This window comes from Rhinoderma darwinii, chromosome 6 (genome assembly GCF_050947455.1).
Source record: "Rhinoderma darwinii isolate aRhiDar2 chromosome 6, aRhiDar2.hap1, whole genome shotgun sequence".
Lineage (NCBI taxonomy): Eukaryota > Metazoa > Chordata > Amphibia > Anura > Rhinodermatidae > Rhinoderma > Rhinoderma darwinii.
The window spans coordinates 133,851,819-133,873,797 of NC_134692.1; the positions used below are offsets into that span (position 1 = coordinate 133,851,819).

The 21,979-nt window shown below is 43.3% G+C and overlaps 1 protein-coding gene across 1 annotated transcript in view; it reads left to right on the forward strand.

Annotated features, from left to right (window-relative positions):
* Nucleotides 1–21,979, forward strand: part of ADCY9 (adenylate cyclase 9) — a 66,809-nt gene that overhangs the window by 41,232 nt on the left and 3,598 nt on the right. Inside the window, exons 2-9 of the mRNA XM_075830456.1 lie at nucleotides 11,736–11,905; nucleotides 14,016–14,117; nucleotides 14,561–14,781; nucleotides 16,295–16,397; nucleotides 16,800–17,008; nucleotides 17,118–17,277; nucleotides 20,871–21,019; nucleotides 21,115–21,156. Coding sequence (XP_075686571.1) covers nucleotides 11,736–11,905; nucleotides 14,016–14,117; nucleotides 14,561–14,781; nucleotides 16,295–16,397; nucleotides 16,800–17,008; nucleotides 17,118–17,277; nucleotides 20,871–21,019; nucleotides 21,115–21,156 — 1,156 coding nt within the window. The remainder of the gene's footprint in view (nucleotides 1–11,735; nucleotides 11,906–14,015; nucleotides 14,118–14,560; nucleotides 14,782–16,294; nucleotides 16,398–16,799; nucleotides 17,009–17,117; nucleotides 17,278–20,870; nucleotides 21,020–21,114; nucleotides 21,157–21,979) is intronic.

Below are 21,979 nucleotides of genomic sequence, written 5' to 3' on the forward strand. Positions count from 1 at the left end.
GCCGAGATATATTCAGGATGTTGCTTAGTAACGGAACATACTGCCATCGGGTGACAACACTGGATCTCCAGGTCCTCCCGGAGATCTGGTGATCCTACTCACAGTGAGTAGAAGGGATGGTAACAGAAGGGTAACTGTTCCTGGGATAGGCCTCCATTACAAATCTGTAACTGGACCCCCACCTACAGTACCATGTGGCATTTATAATACAGATGTCTTCTAATGTGGCAGAGGGGCCTTTGTTCCCCATCAAGCACCAGGGATCGGAGGTGACTGCTACCTCTGCACCCCCTATAGCTACGACCCTAGATGGTAATCCATGGCTGCCAGGGGAAGGAAGATTGTGACTATGACACAGTGCTGGATTGTGCATTTCTAGGTTATTAGTTATTTTTTTCGTAAAGAGCACATAAGCTATATCGAAGTAGTGCTCGATATTTCTCAGTGACTCCTCTCTGTCAATAAGAAGCACCTTGAGGGCACCCTGCATAGAAGGTATCTCTGTAGCTGGAAGGCGATGGGATCCATGTCCGTCTTCTCATTGTCGATCATAATAGATCACTGGGAAGCAGTATGCGCCATTTGCATGTAACGTGTGCTACCATTTTGACCCCCATTCTACACTTATGGGGCTGTTTTTTTTTAAAGGCGTTGTCTCAGTACAAACATTGATGAGATGTGCCATCAATGTCTGATCTGGGGGAGGTCAATGATCGACTGTTTGGCCTCGGAAAAAGAGACAAAGTGGTACAGCGCTTTCCTACAGTCTCGACCACTTCATCCTACTAATCGGTGGTGATTGTAGCAGTGGTACCCACCAATCGGACATTGATAAGATATCATAGGGGTATACCATAAATGTTTGTACCGAGACAAACTTTATCTGATCTCCTCTTATGGATGATTTTAATATAATGTATAAGGAGTCCATATGCCCATATTAACCAATCAGAGGGATCGCTTTGGGAAACTGTTTAACTCTTTGTCTTCATTGTTTTTTATATATGAGGCCGTCGTCGATGATATAGAATGATGGTTGTTGTTTGTTGGTATCCTGAGAAGCAACTTCCAATGTGTTCAACGGCAGAACAGAGAGTGCAGGGGAGAGGGTTGTATCGCTAAATGCTTTCATAGTGAGCCAAAATGTGTCAGGTTCTGCCAGGGAGGAGGTTGAGAGGAACGTGCGCTTGCTGAGGCAAAAACAATAGGCCACTGAGCAAGGGCTGTAGTAATTACATCTCTGTGTCCGTGAGGCTGGCGATGTGCCACAAAGTCACCCCGAAACAAAGTCTGTGTCTCAGAGCAGACAAAAAAACTGATCAATCTGTTTGTCAAAAACCCCATGTCTAATCTTTCTTTTCAAGCAGTTATTTTTTTAGTATGCCACATATGTTGAAAACAAATCGGGGGAGAAGCTAGTTACTTCCTCCTTCACTGATGTCACCATTGTAATAAACTTCCCAGCTTTCCTTATCATTCTACTTGTTAAGAAATACAATTATGGAATAGGGTTCTCTCACTGTAATTAACGGAGAGGAAGAAAGAGGACCCTCTGGGTGACCGGGTGACAGAAAAAACAGCACCATGATAGCCAATATGGCTGACAGGAAGAAGCTATCAACAATTGCCTCATATTTACACTGCAGATGTAGTATTACATGGTGCACATTCTAATTAAATGGATGACCATGTAAAACAGTCCGCCAGAGCAGGAGCTGCTTTTACTTAGCGCCTCTATGCGCTGACTTATAGAGGGTGGTCCTGAGCAGGGGCCCTTTTATATGACATCCATATGCCGGTCATGATTCATTTCATTTATGGTTCATTCTCAAATATTATTATCCTCGTTTGCCTGGTATCATTTAATTGTAACATATAAATGGTTGCTTGTGGGTAGTAGCTTCTATATCCGGGGCGTAGCTATGGAGGATGCAGAGGTAGCAATCGAACCCGGCCCTGGTAACTAAGGTGGCCCAAAGACCCCTCTGCCACATAAGAAACTGTATTATAAAGGGCACATGGTATGTAGGGGGCTCTGTTACAGATTTACTGCACGGTAAAAGTGTAATAAAAACATCGTTAATGGCTCATATAAAATTCCTGTGTATAATGGCCCTTTAATCTCTGTCCATCCCAGTCCCATGTCTTCCTTTCTGCTAGAAAAAAATCCATTCATCACTATAAAAAAAAAAGGGATTCTCGGAAACGTGACTGGGAAGATTCTGTGTCTTGTTTAGCGGCCAAGGTCTGCAGTGACACCTCTGCCAGGCAGCCACCTGACCTCACACACGCGGCCCGCTCTCTCGGCTGGTCATGAAATGGCTGCAGGCTGGAAGCTGTCATGCAGGGTTTTCTATGAGCTTTCTTGCTGCACGGCCATGATTTTTTTCCCTTATCTTCCCATCTAGCAGTAGAACGGTTAAAAGCGAGTAATACGTTATTTATCAGTATTGATTTCGTTATTCTGCAGTTTTTCAGTGTAGGTGTTTAGTAAAAAATAAAATACACAATGCATTTAGCACACATCTATATATATCTCCCGGCATATTCACATTTATAAACCTGTGTTTTCACCCTAAATAGGAAGAATAATGGAGAAACATAAATCATTGACACCTAGATTCTACTGACTATACTTGCCAATAGTCCTGATGGCGGAACAATCCCACTAACCAGACTATACTGCGAACTGGACCACAAAAGGGTTTTAGGGGCATTACTGTATGATGATATTATTTAAAGGAGTTTTCCCGCAAACACATGTATCCCCTATAGGGGATACATGTGTGATCACTGAGTGTCTGACCGCTGAGACCCCAACGTCGAAGAAAACGAAAGTCCCCCGAAATGTTCTTTGAAAATGGTGCGCTGGTGCGTATACTCGACCAGCGCTCCATTAATTTCTATGGAGCTGCCCGAGACAGCGGTCTGGGAAGTCCCATAGAAATAAATAGAGCACTGGCTGGGTATGCGCACTAGTGCTCCATTCCAATGGAGCACTTTGGTGGACTTTCAGTTCTCCTCGGCGCCCGGGGTACCAGCGGTCAGACCCCAGCAATCACACATCTATTCCTATCCTGTTAATTGGGGACACGTGTTTGGGGGAAAACCCCTTTAAGGCATGTATGGTGGTGTTTAGCTAGGCACTTTACAGTATATTATTTATGCAGTATAAGGTGGTGATGGCACTTTATAGCATTGATATTTAGGCAACTATATATGGAAGTGTTATTTGTCCAAAATATGGCACTGTTATTAAGACACCTTACTGTATGGCGCTTATAATTAGGCACTGTATGGTATGGTTATTTGTACACTGTATGACAGTACACCATATGGCGGGCACCAACAGCAGTTACGGCACAGGGCACAATCCAATATAAGACTGGCCCTGCCCCCCACGCCAGCCACTTCTTTTGGTCTATACAGGATATGCATTATATTGTAGCTGGTCCGGTCATACACATTTCAACTGAATCTGTTAAAGGGTAACTAAATGCTCAAAAAATTCTGACATGTCATAGCGACATGTCAGAAGTTTTGATCGGTGGGCTCCCCCACTGATCGCTAAAATGAAGACGCAGAAGTGCTGAGCTGCATAGTTTCTGATCCACTATTGTCGGAAAACCGAGCAGTTGGTGTATGGGCTCATAGACCCATTGCTCAGCTATCCGAGAAAAGCCGATCAGAGACACAGCGGCTCATCGCTCACCCGAGCTCTTCTGCCGCTTCGTTTTAGCGATCGGTGGGGGTCTCAGTGCTCAGACCCCCACCGATCAAAACTTCTGACATGTCACTATGACATGTCCGAAGTTTTTTGAACGTTTAGTTACCCTTTAACGAATTGCGGTAAACAAGGGATGGACAGGTTAGATTTCAACCTATCCAAAACTTTGTTAGCCTTGGAGATAGATGCCTCGCAGTCGCTTATCTCCTTTCCCCTTATTGAAATAACATGCGCTTTTTCTTAAGCCAAAAATGCATGGTTATGGGGAGTCGGGGAGATTGTGTTGACCACTTCTTATCTTATTTTCCATTCTGCCATGAACATTTTTTCTGCAACTTTTTCAGGACGATTCTTTTTTAATAAACTGTAATAGAATCGGAAGAGTCAGGTGAGCAAAGCATTTATGAGGGTGCCAATCCCAGGATGCTGATGAACTGTGGTCTACAATCTATCAGATGTGGGCTTGCGGAGCTATGCAGAATAAATGATTCTGCCCTGATGTACCGTATGCCTCCCCCGCTGCCCTTCACACACCCATTTCTGCGGCTTTTCTGTCTATGTGTTTTGGCTTCCGGCCTGACATTGGCAGCTGGGTAACGAGTCAAAGACAATTCAGTAGGCAAGTCCGGACTAAACTGGCGGGATTGGAACTCTCCTTTTGAGCGCTAGTCTGCAGAGCTTACACTCTACTATCCTTTGTTCAATATCGCATTCTACGACGTTCCTATATTTCCTAAGTCCATGTTACGTATGGACAAGAGGATGTACTGAAGGGATAGGAGAAAAAGCTAAATTGACTCGGTGTCGGCCTTCGATTGGCAACGTAACACCGAAACAATCCCCAACCCACCAACATACGTTCCCTTGGCTTGATGTATACAGCTCCTCTAGCTCACCACCCAACATAGGCAGTGCTGCAAGGGTTACATAGCCAGGCAGATGTTCAGATAGAGGCAAGACTGGGCATCATGCTGGAACACCCAGCAGGGGCAAATTTTGGTGCTTGAGGGAAGTGCTGAGTTTCATACAGGGGCATAGTAAAGGGGTGCGGGTGCTAACAAGATACTTTGCCATGACAAGGGTATTTAGATACAGGGCTAGGGCATTAAACTGAATCTTTGCCCGGGTGAAGGAAACCCTAACTTCGACTCATGGCATTGGTGAGTCGCATCGCTATGGCCATTCACCGCTGTATATTGCTATATAATTTTAACCCCTTGTGTTTCCCAAACAACTGGTCTGTTCTCGGCTCATTCCTTATCTACTTCTTTCTCTCATTCTGCCGGTCTCATCCCCCTCGCCCGCTTCTCCTTGGCTCCGTGCCATTCCCTCCCTCCTCATTACTCATGTATCCGCTGAACGCTTAAGCTTTGTGAAATATACATGAAGACACAAGTGTCCCTTTCACACCGACAGGTCTCAGTGACACAAGGCCCTCGCCTGCTCTCAGCTGTCACCTCTGTCTATCCAGCGAACGCTCAGCTGACAGAATGCATTAAATGCAGATCTGACACGGTATATGCCGCCTGAGTAATAGAAGCACATGCACGGCACGATGTATACACCGCAGAGATATGAAGACCCATGATAGATGTAGTAATACACGGTAAAGCAACACTCAAAAATCTAGATGTAGTTTGATATATTTTTAAAAACATCATAATATAATCTTTAAAAAGACTTTTCTCCTTTAACCTCTTAGTGACCACCAATAGGCCTTTTTCACGGCGGTCACTAAGGGGCCTTGGTCCGATGCATCAGCCTTTTAACGGCGCATCGGAATAAGCCTGACACCAGGTGTCCTGTGCCAGGAGAAGCGGGTGCTCGGCTGGTGCTTAGCTGGTGACAGCCGGGCCCTTGCTCCGATCGCAGCCGTTTAACCCCTTATATGCCGCGGTCAATCGCGACTGCGTCATCCAAGTGGTTTACAGAGGGAGTGGGCTCCCTCTGTCACCCATCAGTGGCCGCAAATGCAATTGCAAGCTGCCGATGGGTTGCCATGGCAGCCGGGGCCTAGCAAAGGCCCCCAGGCCTGCCATGGCTGTATGCCTATAAGGTCGTGCCAGAGGCACGGCCTAATAGACTGCCTGTCAGTTTTACACCGACAGGCAGTAATGCTTTGGTAAACTAAGTATACCAATGCATTATATAAGCAATCAATCATCGCATTGTAAAGTCTCCTAGTGGGACTAAAAAAATAATAAATGTCAAATAAAATTAATTCACAAACTGTGAACAATAAAAATATATTAAAACCATTTTTTCCATAAAAAGTGGTTTTATTTGGTCAAAGTGTAAAAAAAAAAAAAAAAAGGTAAAAATACATATATATGGTATCGCCGCATACTATAAAAATCAGTTCACACAGTTTTTGGGCGTTGATTTTGACGGGAATCCAAAAGCCCCCCACTGATTTCAATCTGCGGTAGAGGCCTTTTTTTTCCCCCTGGTAGCTTTTGGCTGCTCGCAGAAGAAAAAACCGGCATGCTTTTTTTTTTTAGCGCTTCTGAGCATTGTTTGGCGGCGTTTTTTGCCCACAATCCTTGCATTAGCGTCAACGGCTGCGAGCAAACGAAACGCAGCAAAAAAAAAAAAGTCTAAAAAAAGCGTTCAAACTATGCTGGCAGTTCAAGATCTGCCTAAAAATTCCTGAAGGAAATATTGAGGCAGATTTTTTTCTGCCTGCAAACAACTCTGTGTGAACTAGGCCTAACTGTAATGAGCCGTGCATCTGTGTGTCCATCACATGATCATGGACAGAATCTACTGGAAGTAAACAATGAAAGATCCTACTGAATAACAACAAGCAGAGATCTTGATAACTGTGAGAAATTAATACACAAAGTATATTGGAAAACTGTCAAAAAAAATAATATTACACAAGAAATAATATTACTTTGATAAAACCGGACAACCCCTTTAAGTTAAAGTGATAGTCCATCTTTGGAGCTACTTTACAAGAAAATTGCTTAATTAACATCCCCTTATATACTTAATTACGTGCTTAGAACAAAAGTAGCCAGGTTACCCATGGCAACCTATCAGAAAACATATTTAAATTTTCCAGTGGGGTTTAGAAAGTGAAAGCTGAAGTCTGAATGGTTGCTATGGAGATAATGGATCTATGGAGATACTTTTAATACGTGAGGCCCAATTTGTCCAGGTTTGGACAACCCACTTTTTGTTAAAAGGGCCCCCAATCACTAGACGATCACATTGGATTACATTGCTAGACTCCGTGATCGGCCATTATCTCCAGAGAAAGTGGCCCCTGTAGCAAAGGTTTATTAAAGGTGGAGTGTCACTTTAAGTGTTACTTCATGAGTTATTATTTAGGAGTTGTTTGGCTCAGTCCCAGATACAGAACACTTGTACATTATAATAGAACAGTTTTGTAGGTAACATGACGTGTTTAGTTGCTAGTTTACGTGCAGCAAACACAAATTGCCCCGTGTTATTGAGTTTATATAATATTGTCTGTTAATCTCAGTGGGATTAGGCAGGACTGTGCGTTCCTTAACATGAAAGGGCTCCATAGACACGATATATAAATACGCTGTGTTGTTGTGTATCTTTGGTCTGCCACTCTGTAACGTGCTTTGGGACACAGAGATAACTCACATCCTACTTTATAGGAAGGACTGAGCTGATAACACAGTGAGGGAATTCATAAACCACCCCATAGTAAAGTTCATGTAATGTATAGATAGTCGATATAACAGCTTCCAAGTTCTTACAGCTGACCATACATGCTGCGATATTTCACATTGAAAAACTTGTGTCAACTCTCTAAATAAATTACATGACTTATCCTGTACTGATCCCGAGTTACATCCTGTATTATACTTCAGAGCTGCACTCACTATTCTGCTGGTGGAGTCACTGTGTACATACATTACATTACTTATCCTGTACTGATCCTGAGTTACATCCTGTATTATACTCCAGAGCTGCACTCACTATTCTGCTGGTGGGGTCACTGTGTACATACATTACATTACTTATCCTGTACTGATCCTGAGTTACATCCTGTATTATACTCCAGAGCTGCACTCACTATTCTGCTGGTGGAGTCACTGTGTACATACATTGCATTACTTATCCTGTACTGATCCCGAGTTACATCCTGTATTATACTCCAGAGCTGCACTCACTATTCTGCTGGTGGAGTCACTGTGTACATACATTACATTACTTATCCTGTACTGATCCCGAGTTACATCCTGTATTATACTCCAGAGCTGCACTCACTATTCTGCTGGTGTAGTCACTGTGTACATACATTACATTACTTATCCTGTACCGATCCTGAGTTACAATCTGTGTACTCCAGAGTTGCATTTCTGATGCTGCTGGTTTTTATTGGAAACAGCCTGGCGCCCCCTAACAGCTTAGCTAAACTCCTATAATGCAGTTAGTTTTTTCTGTATCAGATAATTACTGCCTGGTGAAAATAATATACTTCCCAGAATATCAAGCTCTTTGCAAGAATAATGGGCGATTTCAGCTCTGAAGCCTGCAAAACTGTGAAAGCAGCTCTTGACTATAGTACAGGTTGTAACTCAGGATCAGTACAAGATAAGTAATGCAATGTAAGCAGCAAACACTGTATCTTCTGCACTCCAGATCTCGTGGCACCTCTTCCATCTACCATGTGCCATTTATAATACTGGTGTCTTTTTATGTGGCAGAGATGCCCTTAGGCCATCTCAGGCACCAGTGTCTGGGTGTGACTGCTACCTCTGCCCCCCGCATTGTTATGAGCCAACTCAGTCCCTAAATTTAGGTCAATGACAAGGAAAGTCTCTTGAACACATGAGGTTCCAGCTCTGCTCACTGCTCATGATTTATATTACATAATCCTGCTTGTTTAGTGCAAGATATAAGACAAGGATGTTACCTGTTTGCAGACGAGACTCAGCCAATGAAAAGGCTCCAAAAATATGGCCTCCTGACAACTTGTCAGACATATGTTAATAAAGTTTAACCATATAATGAAAATTTCTGCAACTTTAAGTTTTGGGTCTTTAAGATCTCTGTTTGCTGTTAAGGAATTTGAACATTCCTGTTCAAATCTAGAAGTTCAAAACCTCTACAGCCCTAATACATATCACAGCTGAAGGTTCGCTGCAATTGTATCCACTCTAGGTATTTTCAGAGAGGTAAACGGTCTACACTTCAGACTAATACATTTTACATGTGCTGATACATTATAGCACCCTATCAAAACAGGAAAGAGATTTTTGGCGGCTGAAGTGTTTAGTTCACAGAGGATTGTCTACTCTGATATATTGCAGAATACCTTCAGGTGTGAGAAGACCCTGGAGGTAAACAAGAATATTTCCATTCACCGAAAGCAAGCAGAGATCTCGAAGATGATGAGGAATTGAAACACAAATTATATTGGAAAGTTGCAGATCTTATTATAAGATGATTAAAGAGGTCATCCCAAGATAATATGTTATCCCCTAACCACAGGATCGGTGATAACATGCTGATACCAATCACGAGAATGGTTGGACCTCCACCGATCAGCATTTTATCACCTATCCGGTGTTTAGGGGATACCATTAAATCTTGGGACAACCCCTTTAAGCTTTATTTATATGACTGGATAGCCCCTTTAAAGGAAAATAAAACTGGACCAGGTAGCGGGTTTGGGCTAATTCCTTATCCCATTGTTGGCTTACAATGCAGTTCTTCTGTAGAGGGGAGTCCTGCACAGGTGCTCACCACCCAATAGCAAAGGGTATGGGACCAACCAAGCCTGGGCCCCCTCCCTCCAAGGGCTCTATAGCATTGCGGGCTCCCTCTATGGTATGTATGCCCTTGCCCCTGCCCTGTTAATCAATGATCCTGGTGCCCATCCATCCATGACATGACACTAGAGCGTGATGTTCTGTTCTGGCTGCATCCGCTCTTTCTGAGCAGCGGCCAGAACGTATTTGGACTGCATAGTAAACAGCACGGCTGGAGAATGATTCATTATAGAGTGTTAAATAATCTGTCTTTACCTGCGTTTCCCTTTAAGACTGGAGCGGTGGTTGGCGAGTTATATCAGATACAAACTGCAGAAATGGGAAGGACTGAGTGCTCCTGTGATATAATACAGAGATGTATTTAGAGATATTGGCACTCGCGGGCAGTGTTGTCCAGGTTTTTCCATAGTGCCGGCTGCGTTTCAGTTATGAGTATGTCATCGAGGGATGAATACCCTTGAAAACATGATGTCATCTATTATAATCTATAAAGCTTTCGGGAAAGAGGGTGGGCCAGAATAAAGGCTACAGTACATCAGTTGGGAAGACTGGCCTTAAAGGGGAATTTTATTTTTATATTTTTGTATACTGTATTGTTTTTTGCAGTAGCATCGCCAGCACCGGTCTTTCGGGTGCCCAAGCCACGGACTTTTGGCCCGATGCCCCGGATGACTGCCACATTTGCTATAGCGGTCGCTATTGCAACCGGGCCCCGAAGCCAGGGGGGCACGCAGCCCCCCGCCTCTAAATCATTACTATAGTAACTGGGGCCTATGTAATAAACACGATCCCCTGTCACTATAGTAATAATAATATACTTACCCTCCTTGTTCCCGAGCGCCGCAGAGGTCTTGATGTCTTCCCGCATCATGTCGTCCCGGTACCCACCACCACCAGGAGTACCGGGAAGAGCCAGGTACTATCCAGTACCCGACCATCTGTAGTGAGGGAGGGGTATTGGCGCGGCCGCAGGCTGGTATTATTAGGCTGGGAAAGCCCAAAACCAGTGATCATTGCCACCTTGGTAATGCTAGCCTGCTGCTGCTGTGTTGTCTCTGGGGTCCCAACAATTTTTCAGAACCAGCCAGATACAACATAGTAGCAGCAGGCTAGCGTTACCAAGGTGGCAGTGCCCACGGTTTTTGGGCTTTCCCAGACTAATAATACCTGCCTGCGGCCGCACCAGTGCCCCTCCCTCACTACAGATGGTCGGGTACTGAATCGTACCCAGTTCTTACAGGCTCTGTTTGTTTTTGGAAAGTGGGAAGATAACAGCACAGAACGTGGAGGGAAGTAACGGAAACACAGGCAGAACATATCAATTCCATGCAGATGTTGCCCTTGGCCAGGTTCGACCCAAGGACTCCAGTACTGCAAGGCATACTACATGTTACCCCTTCCCTCCTTCTTGCTACTAATGGGGCCATTGGACTTATGTGGCTGGGGTATGCACACTACAGGGATTGGGCCGAGCCACTGCAGTCAAGTGTGGAAGTTTTCAGAGGGTCTGAATATCTGACAATCAGGAAACCGTGAAAACAGATTCTATGACAGCAAATACTGCACTAGACAATGCACCATCCCTGGATCCCAGCAGGAATATAAAAGTACCTGTGTGTGTGCTGCCACCTGCTGTCCATAGAGTGCAGTGTACACCAGCGATCGCCCCTTGCACAGCTGCTGTACCACAGTTTACTGTATGTGCATTTTTGTGCCTTACATTCTCACGCACACTCAAAGCTAAGACTGTATTTCACTGCAGCTGTTCTGAATTACAAAGCTCGCAATGTCTCATATCTATCTATCTATCTATCTATCTATCTATCCCATATCTATCTATCTATCTATCTATCTATCTATCTATCTATCTATCTATCTATCTATCTATCTATCTATCTATCTATCTATCTATCTATCTATCTCTATCTATCTATCTCCACCGCTCCATTCACTGTCTATGGGAATGATGGAAACAGCCGAGTACAGCTTATCCCTTATGATCGAAGGTTGTGAAGGGGGTTTATGATTTTATCCCTGGTGATCTAGGGCAGTGATGGGGTTAACGATAACATCCCCGATCGGTCAAGGCAAATAAGGGGTTAATTGTGGATTAGAGTAGTAAATGCGTGAATAACAGCATCCCTGGTGGTCTAGGGCAGTGATGGGTTACCTCCCTGTGATATTTGATATGACTATGAATGGCTTGTCGATTATTGATGATGGAGATAATATCACCTTGTTTTCTACAGGCCTGAAGACTTTTCTGATCTCGGGGCGCAGGCCACGTGTCCCCAGCTGCAGTTGCTCCCAGACCTTGCTACCAATACAGGAGGGATCAGACCCCGGCAGCGGCTCACAGACACCCCATGGCAGTGCCAGTGACTCTCTACTTCACTGCTCCCACCTGGAAAAACACAAGGTGAGTAATCATCTATCTATGCAGTGCATGAATCATAGAAATATTGCAAGGTGTGGGGGATGGTTATAAAAAAAAGAAAGTGAACCCTGTACATGTAGGGTTAAGTACGCAAATGTCATATCTAAATTCTGTGGCTGCTAGAAAAGTGTTAATGGTTTGATCTCTGTGGGATGCTAAGAGATTGTCCCCTGGAACAATCCCCTGCCACCCTTTGTCCTCATTAGCGGCAATTAATTATAGCACCCCCGGGTCCTTCTCCCAATGGGTGTGTGGAGGGAGAGAAGCCTTAATGAGGCTCACATTGAATCCCAATCTATTAATGTCCTCAGGCCTCCTGCAGAGCGCTGCGTAACATAAGCAAACAACTGAGTAGTGTGCAGTGTCACAAATTGCACAATCCACTTCATTTATCACAATGACACTAATTGACACTTTTATTATGGGGTATAATAGTAGCAGGAACGCCGAATGGAAAAAAACAAAGTGGGTTGAGCAACAGGATAAATGCCGGATTTAGTCTTATACATGGACAGCCAAATCCGATGAAATGCGACCTCCTGGAACATCTAGCCAAGTGGCTGCTTCAGCGAAGGCTCCTAAGTGGCCAGAAATAGAGGGTGATTTTTTTTACTACATTTTCCACCATGAGTAAGTCATACCTGCCTCAACCTCGGACTGCTTTTCTTCGATCTACAGAAACATCACAACATGGGCGAGGACCTTAAACCAGACCTGTTTTTATAGAAAATGAGGAACCCTTGGTGGACCCAAAAATGTAGGACTTTTTGGGGTTTTTCACTGAAACCCTCCCCATTTTTAAGTGCAGAACACTGCTCACCTGACCAGAAATGAACATAGAATAGGGTTCCACCGCAGAAAGCAAAACATGACCTGCTTTCTGGTGCACGTTCACATGACAAAACTATTCTAGAACAGAAGGGGCTGGGGTTTCTTTATTCAGTACAGTACTTGCCAACTTTCCCGAAAAAGGGTAGACCTCCCGGAAAAGCTGGCACATCTATTGGGTGCCTTGCGTCCTCTAAAATATACCTACATCTTCTCGTTGTTGTAATTATCTTCAGCTCCAGGGCTGCAGGCAACGTCCCGGTGCCAATGCTGGCGTCAGGACCTTGTCTTCAGTACCTGGGTGTGAAGAGAAAAGCTAAAATAAGGAGAGGTGAATGTCTGGTCTGAGGTCGGTTACTTTAAGGGGTCAGGGGTCTTTATTTGGGGCTCTGGTTTGGGGGTCTGTATTTATTTAGGTAGTTTGGTGTTTGTATTTAGGGGTTTGGTCTGAGGTCTGTATTTAAATAGAGGGTTTGTATTTAGGGGGTTTGGTGTGGGGTCTGTGTTTATTTAGGGGGTCTGAGGTCTGTATTTATTTAGTGGGTCTATAGGGGTCTGGGGTGTGTATTAATTTAGGGGGTATGATCTGTGGTCTGTATTAATTTAGAAGGTCTGGGGTCTGTATTTGTTTAGTTGATCTTGGGTCTGTATTAGTTTAGGGCGTCTGTATTTATCTTGGTCTATTATGAAGGGGGCCCATCTCGCAAGATCACGCTGTGCTGTGATTAAGTCCCACAGAAACTTTACCAAAGTGTCGGGAGTGTAAATAGACATCCCATCCTGGCTGGAAGCAATGTCTATTCACTCTCAAGACTATTCGGTAAAGTTAATGTTGGAGTATGTGACAACACAGCGTGATCTCGCGAGATCACAATGTGCTGCGATTACAGCTAAAAATGAATGGAGAGAAGTGTATGACGCTGATTGGTCACTGATTGGTCAGCGTCATACACTTCTCTTTACAACGCCCAGTTGGTAAAAAGGTAAAAAACACCAAGTTGTCTATTAAGAAACAAATTAGCATAAATCTTAAAGTGTTCATAACTTGCTTAATAATTATTTCATCGTTTTTCAAAATAAAAACCACTCTTGTTATCTACATTACTGCGCCGATCAGATTATGTAGGAGACAGGGCACTTATAATCTGGTGACAGACCAAAAATTGTCGGTGCTCTCAGTAGAGTTGGGGCCCATTCTGAGTCGTGCTATGGGAGACTATGATTTATATTTTCATGTTTAGTGTATTTTACTGTTTATTGGCAGAGCTGTCCTTCGTGTGCAGACAATGGAGTGCGAGATGGCGTGGAGGAAGCAGTGTCAGCTGTAAATGGTACACCAGAAGAATGGAAAGGAGGGGGCAGTCGGGTAAGTGCAATGTACGGGTGATCTTAGAGAGTGCCGCTGAACCTACACTAATGTATTAGGGACATGTATCAAAATATTCTTATATAATTCTATTAATAGTAGCCATGACAGACAGGTTGGTTTGCGACGATTCTCTATAATGTGAAGACCCCACCATACAGCTCCTTATAGCTCCGCTTCCTGAATTCCTCAGAACGTGTGATATGGGTCACTGTTATATAGGGTTAACTGAGTTTTCGGGTTTTGAGTGGCATTAGACTTTAATTGTTACAGAACAATACAATACAATGCAATGATAGACAGGAGTTATAACTAGAAGGAAAGGAGGAAGATGAGAATGAATATGGGTGAACCCTCCATATGAAGATAAAGGTAAATCTGTACCACTGTATTGGATTTTGTTACCCTGCTAACAATGATATACCCCCTTTTCTCTGTCACAGCCCACAGCCATTGGACGTCATTTAAAAACCCAGAATGGACTTCTAAGCCCACCACCTGAAGACACCTTGAACAACAGCCAGGCTTCCTTGTACGAGATGCTTCAAGAAAAGGGTCGCTGGTGTGGGGTCAGTATGGACCAGTCTGCTCTCCTCCCTCTCCGCTTCAAAAATATCAGAGAGAAGACAGACGCTCACTTTGTGGAAGTTATTAAAGAAGACAGGTAAACTCATCTTACCTCTAGTGATCAATTAATAAAAAGCTATGTACACCTTTGAAAAAGGGTTTTGTTTTTTGTTTTTATAATAAAAATGTGTATCAGTGTCCTTGGTGTAAGTTTCTAAATACTTAGTAATAGTTTTAACTTTTTTATATATGCAGCTGCTTTGTATCCTGTATACAGAGCAGCTGTATCTAGCGCTGAATCCTGTATCCGTCGGGTCAGCCGAACTGACGGTTTCAGTATCAGCGGGTCTTTCATGTCTCTGACTTGCAGGATCGAGCTGTTATTGATCACATTTAAGTTCATAACTTAGATGTGATCGATAACAGGTGGATCCTGCATGTCACTGAAACCGTCAGTCCCGCAGACCTAATGGATTCAGCGCTAGATACAGCTGCTCTGTATACAGGATACAAAGCAGCCGTGTCTCAAAAAGTAAAAATAATTTTTAATAAAAATAATTCAGGAAGTTGCATCAAACACACTAATGAACATTTTTATTAAATATATATATATATATATATATATATATATATATATATATATATATATATATATATATATATATATTTCAAAGGTGTACATAGACTTTAAGTTATGCAGCTCACTGCATGAATTCAGTTTTCACATCTAGCTTCATTCACTTTCCGGCTGCACACTCCATTCATTTAAATATGGGGCAGAGGAGGAGAACACATGAATTACTGAAGTCCTGTACTTTCCCCCTGCTGATAGAGAGAGACGATAGATAGATAGATAGATAGATAGATAGATAGATAGATAGATAGATAGATAGATAGATAGATAGATAGATAGATAGATAGATAGATAGATAGATAGATAGATAGATAGATAGATAGATAGATAGAACTAGAATACCTTGAATATCTTAACACACATGGAATTCCAATCTGTCTGTGTAGGTAACTTGCCAGTTAATAAAGTCCTGTACTTACAGCAGCCTTGGCACTAATTCATGCAAGCAGTCTCGGTAGTGTGAGTGGGGTTAGGGGAGGTGGGAGGAATGGCAAGTGTAATAGGCTTGTAGAAGCAGTGACCAGGACCGGGCTGCAACTCCATTCTATCTGTAACATGACAAACAGTAATAAAAACTTCCTGTTAGTGTATTAGGAGGAAGCAGAGCTCACAGCACAAACGACTAAGCTTTGAAGGAAAAGTCTCCACAAAGGGACTGTACATGAGGATCTAAGAGCAATGTGAAGTTTTTATGTTTTACTTCAGGTACGCTTTAAAGACCAGGGATACATCATTGTGGAGGCTGGATGCTGCATATGTCTTTGAATGGCTAACTGTAAAAGATAATAAAGTATCCTAGCGTTTTAAGTAGGGGGATATAAGTACATAATGTTTGAGATAAAAACAACCTAAAATAACTCAAGAATAAAGAGGTAAAATATTTGAAAAAAAGTGGTGAGTGTTATAGTAGCCAAGACTAGAGATATTCTCCTGACACATCAAACACATCTCACTTTGACCTATCTCTTTCGTCCAGCTTAATGAAGGATTACTTCTTCAAGCCGCCCATTAACCGCCTGAGCCTGAACTTTCAAGACAAGGAGCTGGAAACCTCATATCGAGCCAGCTATCAGGAGGAGGTAGTAGTCTGTGCAATCTTAAGATAAAAAAAATGGCTATTTTTCATAGTTATGATGTCATCGCATGTGAGTCTCCAATTGAAATTTCTTCCTACTCTTGTTTACTGCAACAGACATCAATACTCTATAAATACACATAATGACTTTGGCATTTGTCTGCCTATGTCACCGTACACCCACTATGATTGGTAAACCAGATGTGTAGATCACCACCAGATAACCCTGTTCTCCACACCCATAGATGGCCCAATGCTGGCCATAGACATAAAATAACTACTAGTCAAAGTTTTTGGCTAAAATTTACACACCTGATCCAAGTAATATGCACAGTTGGCAATAATGTATATGTGCATTTTTTATTGTATCATTTTTTTCATCATGTTCTTATTGTTTTTCCTCCAGGTGATGCGCATGGCTCCGGTGAAGACCTTTGCCAGTGCCACATTCAGCTCCTTGCTTGATGTCTTCCTTTCTTTCTTCATGTTCATCCTCCTTTCCATCACCTGTTTCCTGAAGCCAGGTACAGTTCCTGTATCTCCTCCAACACCAGCGATTGTGGTGCTCGCTGTCTGTGGCCTCCTGGGATTTCTCTCCTTGTTTGTTTCCATCAGGTGAGCCAAGAGGTCAACAACTTACTCCTCCAAGTCATTGAAATGTGTCATGGTGAAGGGCCAAATTGATGTTGTTTGCAATCCCTTTCTTTTTGTACACCCATTGTAGGATGGCATTTTATCTAGAGGACATGTTCCTGTGTACAAGACGGCTCTTGGAGGTGATCTCTGGTTGGCTTCCGCGTCATCTCATTGGCACGGTGCTCGTGTCTCTCCCTGCAGCTGCAGTTTTCTCCTACCTGACCCAGGACTTCTACACCAACGCACATGTATGAATATTGTCTCTTAAACTATAAAGTCCAAAACTCGAACACAAAATAGTACATGAACTTACTGATATTACATATGAGAAAGTTGGTCCCATGGCAAGGAACCAAATCCCCCCACCTTCCCTTCCTCGTTATGATGCTGAATAATGCCAACCAGGACAGATGGGCATGGTTAATTTTTTTCCTTCCCATCATCTTTCCGTGATCCTTGTGCCCATTCCCTATTCCCAGTGCCAATGTTGAAGAGAGTCCTTCACAGGTTCTTAACACCCAACAGCAAAGGGGATGGGACCAACCTTGACTGGGCCCTCTCTCTCCAGTGGCCCCATAGCAGCAGCATGGGCTGCCTGTATTATCTATGCTCTTGGATATTACACAAGTTGTAACCTCAATGAGTAAAATATAGCATAAGAGTTTGCTGAAAGTAAAAAAAAAACTCTACTACTACTCTCGGCTTTAGCTTATGAAGCGAATTAATTTACATGATTTACACTATCTTGCATTATTATCCTGTCTACATTGAGTAGAAGTGCGCTAGAGAAGAAGCTGGGCAGGCCAGGTGCTGCTTCTGCAGAGCTTGCCCACCAATGATGTATTCATAATGGCAGCACCTATAGTATACTTGCAATAGGCACCAAAAAAACTTCAGTGGATATTAATTCAAGAAAAAAAGGTAAACATGAATATTAGGCCTCTGTAAGTATACGAATTAGATGCAAAATTATGACCTCCACACAGTATAATGCCCCCCATAGCTGCTCCCACACAATATAATGTCCCCCATAGCTGCCCCCACAGTATAATGTTCCCTATAGCTGCCCCACACAGTATAATGCCCCCCATAGATGCCCCCACACAGTATAATGCCCCCCATAGCTGCCTCCACAGTATAATGCCCCCCATAGCTGCCCCCACAGTATAATGCCACCACACAATATAATGCCCCCATAGATACCCCATACAGTATAATGCCCCCCATAGCTTCCCCATACAGTATAATGCACCCTCAGCAGTTACCATATCAGCCCTTCTCCCATACCCAGTATAATTCCCCCATTTGTGCCTAATAGAAAAATAACATAATTACTTACCTATCCCACGACGGGTGGAGGAGAGCCTTCTCCTCCTCTGCACTGTGCTGTGAGTGACTCGGCGCAGATAGGCGCGATGACGTCACTACATCGCACCTGCCTGCGCCGAGCCGCCCACGGCACAGTGAATGCTGGAGCAAGGCTCCAGCATTGACCTGTATCTGCGTCCTGAGGACGCAGATACACTTGGAAGCAGGACCAGCGCGGTCAGCGCTGTTTGGCAAGGGGGGACTTTTGGGCGCCCCAGGCTTAGGGGCCCGGTCGCAACTGCCACTGTTGGGACACCTATAGCTACGCCACTGGGGGAGAGATATGTAGATATTCGATAGATAAATTGATAGCTATTCAATAAGATTAGAGATAGATAGATAGATAGATAGATAGATAGATAGATAGATAGATAGATAGATAGATAGATAGATAGATAGATAGATAGATAGATAGATAGATAGATAGATAGATAGATAGATAGATTGATGATAGATAGATAGATATGAGATAGATAGACAGATAGATAGATAGATAGATAGATAGATAGATAGATAGATAGATAGATAGATAGATAGATAGATAGATAGATAGATAGATAGATAGATAGATAGATAGATAGATAGATTGATGATAGATAGATAGATAGATAGATAGATAGATAGATAGATAGATAGATAGATAGATAGATAGATAGATAGATAGATACCTCATTTCTCTCATATATATTCACGACTAAAAAGTAATATTTTGTATTTTCCGCGCTTTGTGGACATCATACGCTCACAAGGTCCATGAGGACACACATTGCTGCCAACTTCCCAAATCTCAAGGGTCAATGCCAGATTTAATAATTGGAAATTGTTCTGGAAATGTTCTTATATCAACAGAACTACACAAAAAGATCAGTCTGTTCCATCAGATTAATTTCCTAGCATCAGTTCATGTTTCCTAAGTCTTTTTCATTAATATTCATTGAGCACAACCATTTAAATGCAGCAAAAAAAATAAATGTATAATGAAATGAAGTGCTGAGAAATGTAGAAGTTTGTGGTTCTCCGTCACAGGATCATACATGATAGATATTCACCAGATCAGGAACAAAGGGCAATTAGATTAGAATGGTGGTAAACCCCAGTCCATATCCTCAGCGGAGCCGACCTTTCCCTTCTCCCGTTTTTTGCATCGTTTCAAAGAGAATTTCCGATATGTCATGAAATTAACGTATATGTTAAGTCTAGCACTTCTGGCCGCCAGTAGTGACTGATGGGTAGGGCAATGCCATCACTGGTCCAATTGTCACATTGGGCCAAAACAGCTGCAGTGTTTTTGGCCCGCTTAGACGGTTTATCTCATCATGACATCCCTTATTATATTGACGTTGACCTGCCAATGAACTGATCTCCGCAGTTCGGCTTCGGTAAGTCCAGGGGAGCTTGGGTTGCCCATACAGCAGCCACTGCAGGGGAAATGTAGTATTACAAGCCGGCCATTCATTTAATGCATGGGCAAGCCATGTCTGCCAGAGGGAGAATCGCTGTTTGCAGCGGCTCTCCGCCCTGGCTAATAATGGGGGAGGGGCGGACACAGACAGCAGAGGGCACCTTTGCAAGAACAGTATGTGGGCCCATTGCTCCCTAATAGCTCACCATAGAGCACCCCTTTATGTTTCTCTAAAAATCCACCTGTAATTGTCAGCTATAGTCAGTAGGAAGCTGCAAGATGCTTATAAGCTGGCAGTGAGCCCACTTACCTACTGGTCCCTGCAGCTGCACAGGTGGCACTAATGGTATGTCCGTCCTTGAGAGGGGGATCCTGAGTGGAGGACCCCCCTTCATATGACTATATGCCTTAATAGAACATACAGAAAGTGGTTGTCTTGATGAGACAACCCCCTTTAAACTCTTCTACAAGTCCGTGGAGAGGGCGGGGGGCATTCCAGTTTTGTTGTGCCCCTATTTTAATGGAAGATGAGAACCTGCATAGGGATTTGTACTCCTCAGTTGCTGCGTTGTTAGGAAAAAAATGGAATGGGTGCACCAGAGCCTCCTGTCCTGGGCGACTAGGTGTGTGGTGGTGTCAGGCAGTCCTTAAAGGGGCCTCATTTTTATCTTTGCTATCTATGTACGCCACTGGTCTTATGCAATGACTTCACACTATATAGCAGCTATTGACATATTATAACATACTTCTTCTTGCCTATCCACTATACTGCCCTTTTATTAGATGCCACATGGGTGCCCTGCTTCCTCTGCACTCAGTATAGCTATGCCATGGCTAAACATTTTAATGTGCAAGATACATTTAGGATTTTTTAACCCTAAAAAACAATTACAGCTTCAATTGGGATGAATTTTGCCCCATAGTGTCCCACGGCCCTGTTCATATTGACTGTTATTGCTAAAAGTAATTGTCTATGGAAACAGGCCTAGGGGTACAGCGATGCATAATAAAGTAATAGTTGTTGTAGTGTTGCCCTCTGGTGGTCATTAACCGTCTCTGCACTTCCTACAGTACACCATGTTCCTGTGCTCCGCTCTCCTGATCCCCATCGTCCAGTACTGCAACTTCTGTCAGCTCAGCTCCTGGCTACGATCCTCTCTTGCCACCCTGGCAGGGGCGACCCTGTTGATTCTGCTATATGTGCCGCTATTTCCAGACGAGTAAGTCAATGCCAACGTGTTAAAGGAATACACAACAGATTTTCTTCTCTTTATTATTAATTTTGTATTATTATATGATCTTATGTTTTTACCAGGCCCCCAGTGACACCGGATTTAGACACAGAAGCAAATTTCAGGTAAGAAGTTTAATATAGGATAAAGTGGATGTCCGAGAGTGTAATAAATTAATCTGGCAGCAGGAATTGTTACAAAATAAAAAATCAAACAGCACTCACCTGTAAAAACCCACCGCCAATCCAGCGCCGATCCTCACATGATCACCGCCGGCCAATGTTTATTTTCCTGCAGCGTTGATGAGCGGTACATCCACGTGATCGCTGTAGCCAATCACTGGCCTTAGCGGTGAGTTTAGTATATACGGCAAATCATCGTTGCTAGAAAATAAACAAAGGCCGACGAGGACCACCAGAGAATCGGCGCTGGATTGGTGGGGGATTTAACAGATGAGTACTGTTTGATTTTTTATTTTATAAGAAGACAATGAAGTTGGCCATGGACATTTGACAGCTGTCAAGACAAAACAATCTTCTATCTCCCATCAGTTATCACCCCTGACTCCTCCCTCAGTGACAAGGGGCTGCCATATACATATGTTGCCACTTATCTCTTGGGAAACAAAGGGTCAAGCAGGTTAAATCCACCCTGTTGAATCCTTGTTTCCCCATTAGTAGCAGTCAGGCCCCCAAAGACGAATACCTATGGCCAGTTTTAAAGAGGAAATTCATTTTTAATACTAAAGACCCATTACGCTGGCCACCTGAAGTTTTAAAAGTTTCTCATATTAAACTCTGAATTTAGTCATCAAGAGTCGAGTGCAGGAACTGGGGCTGAGTAGGTCGGTTTCAAAGACTAGCTGTGTACATTGGTCTGTATGTATAGGGCCACATACAGGGACATGACAGTAAACATATAATGCCGGCATGGTCCACGAGATCTGCT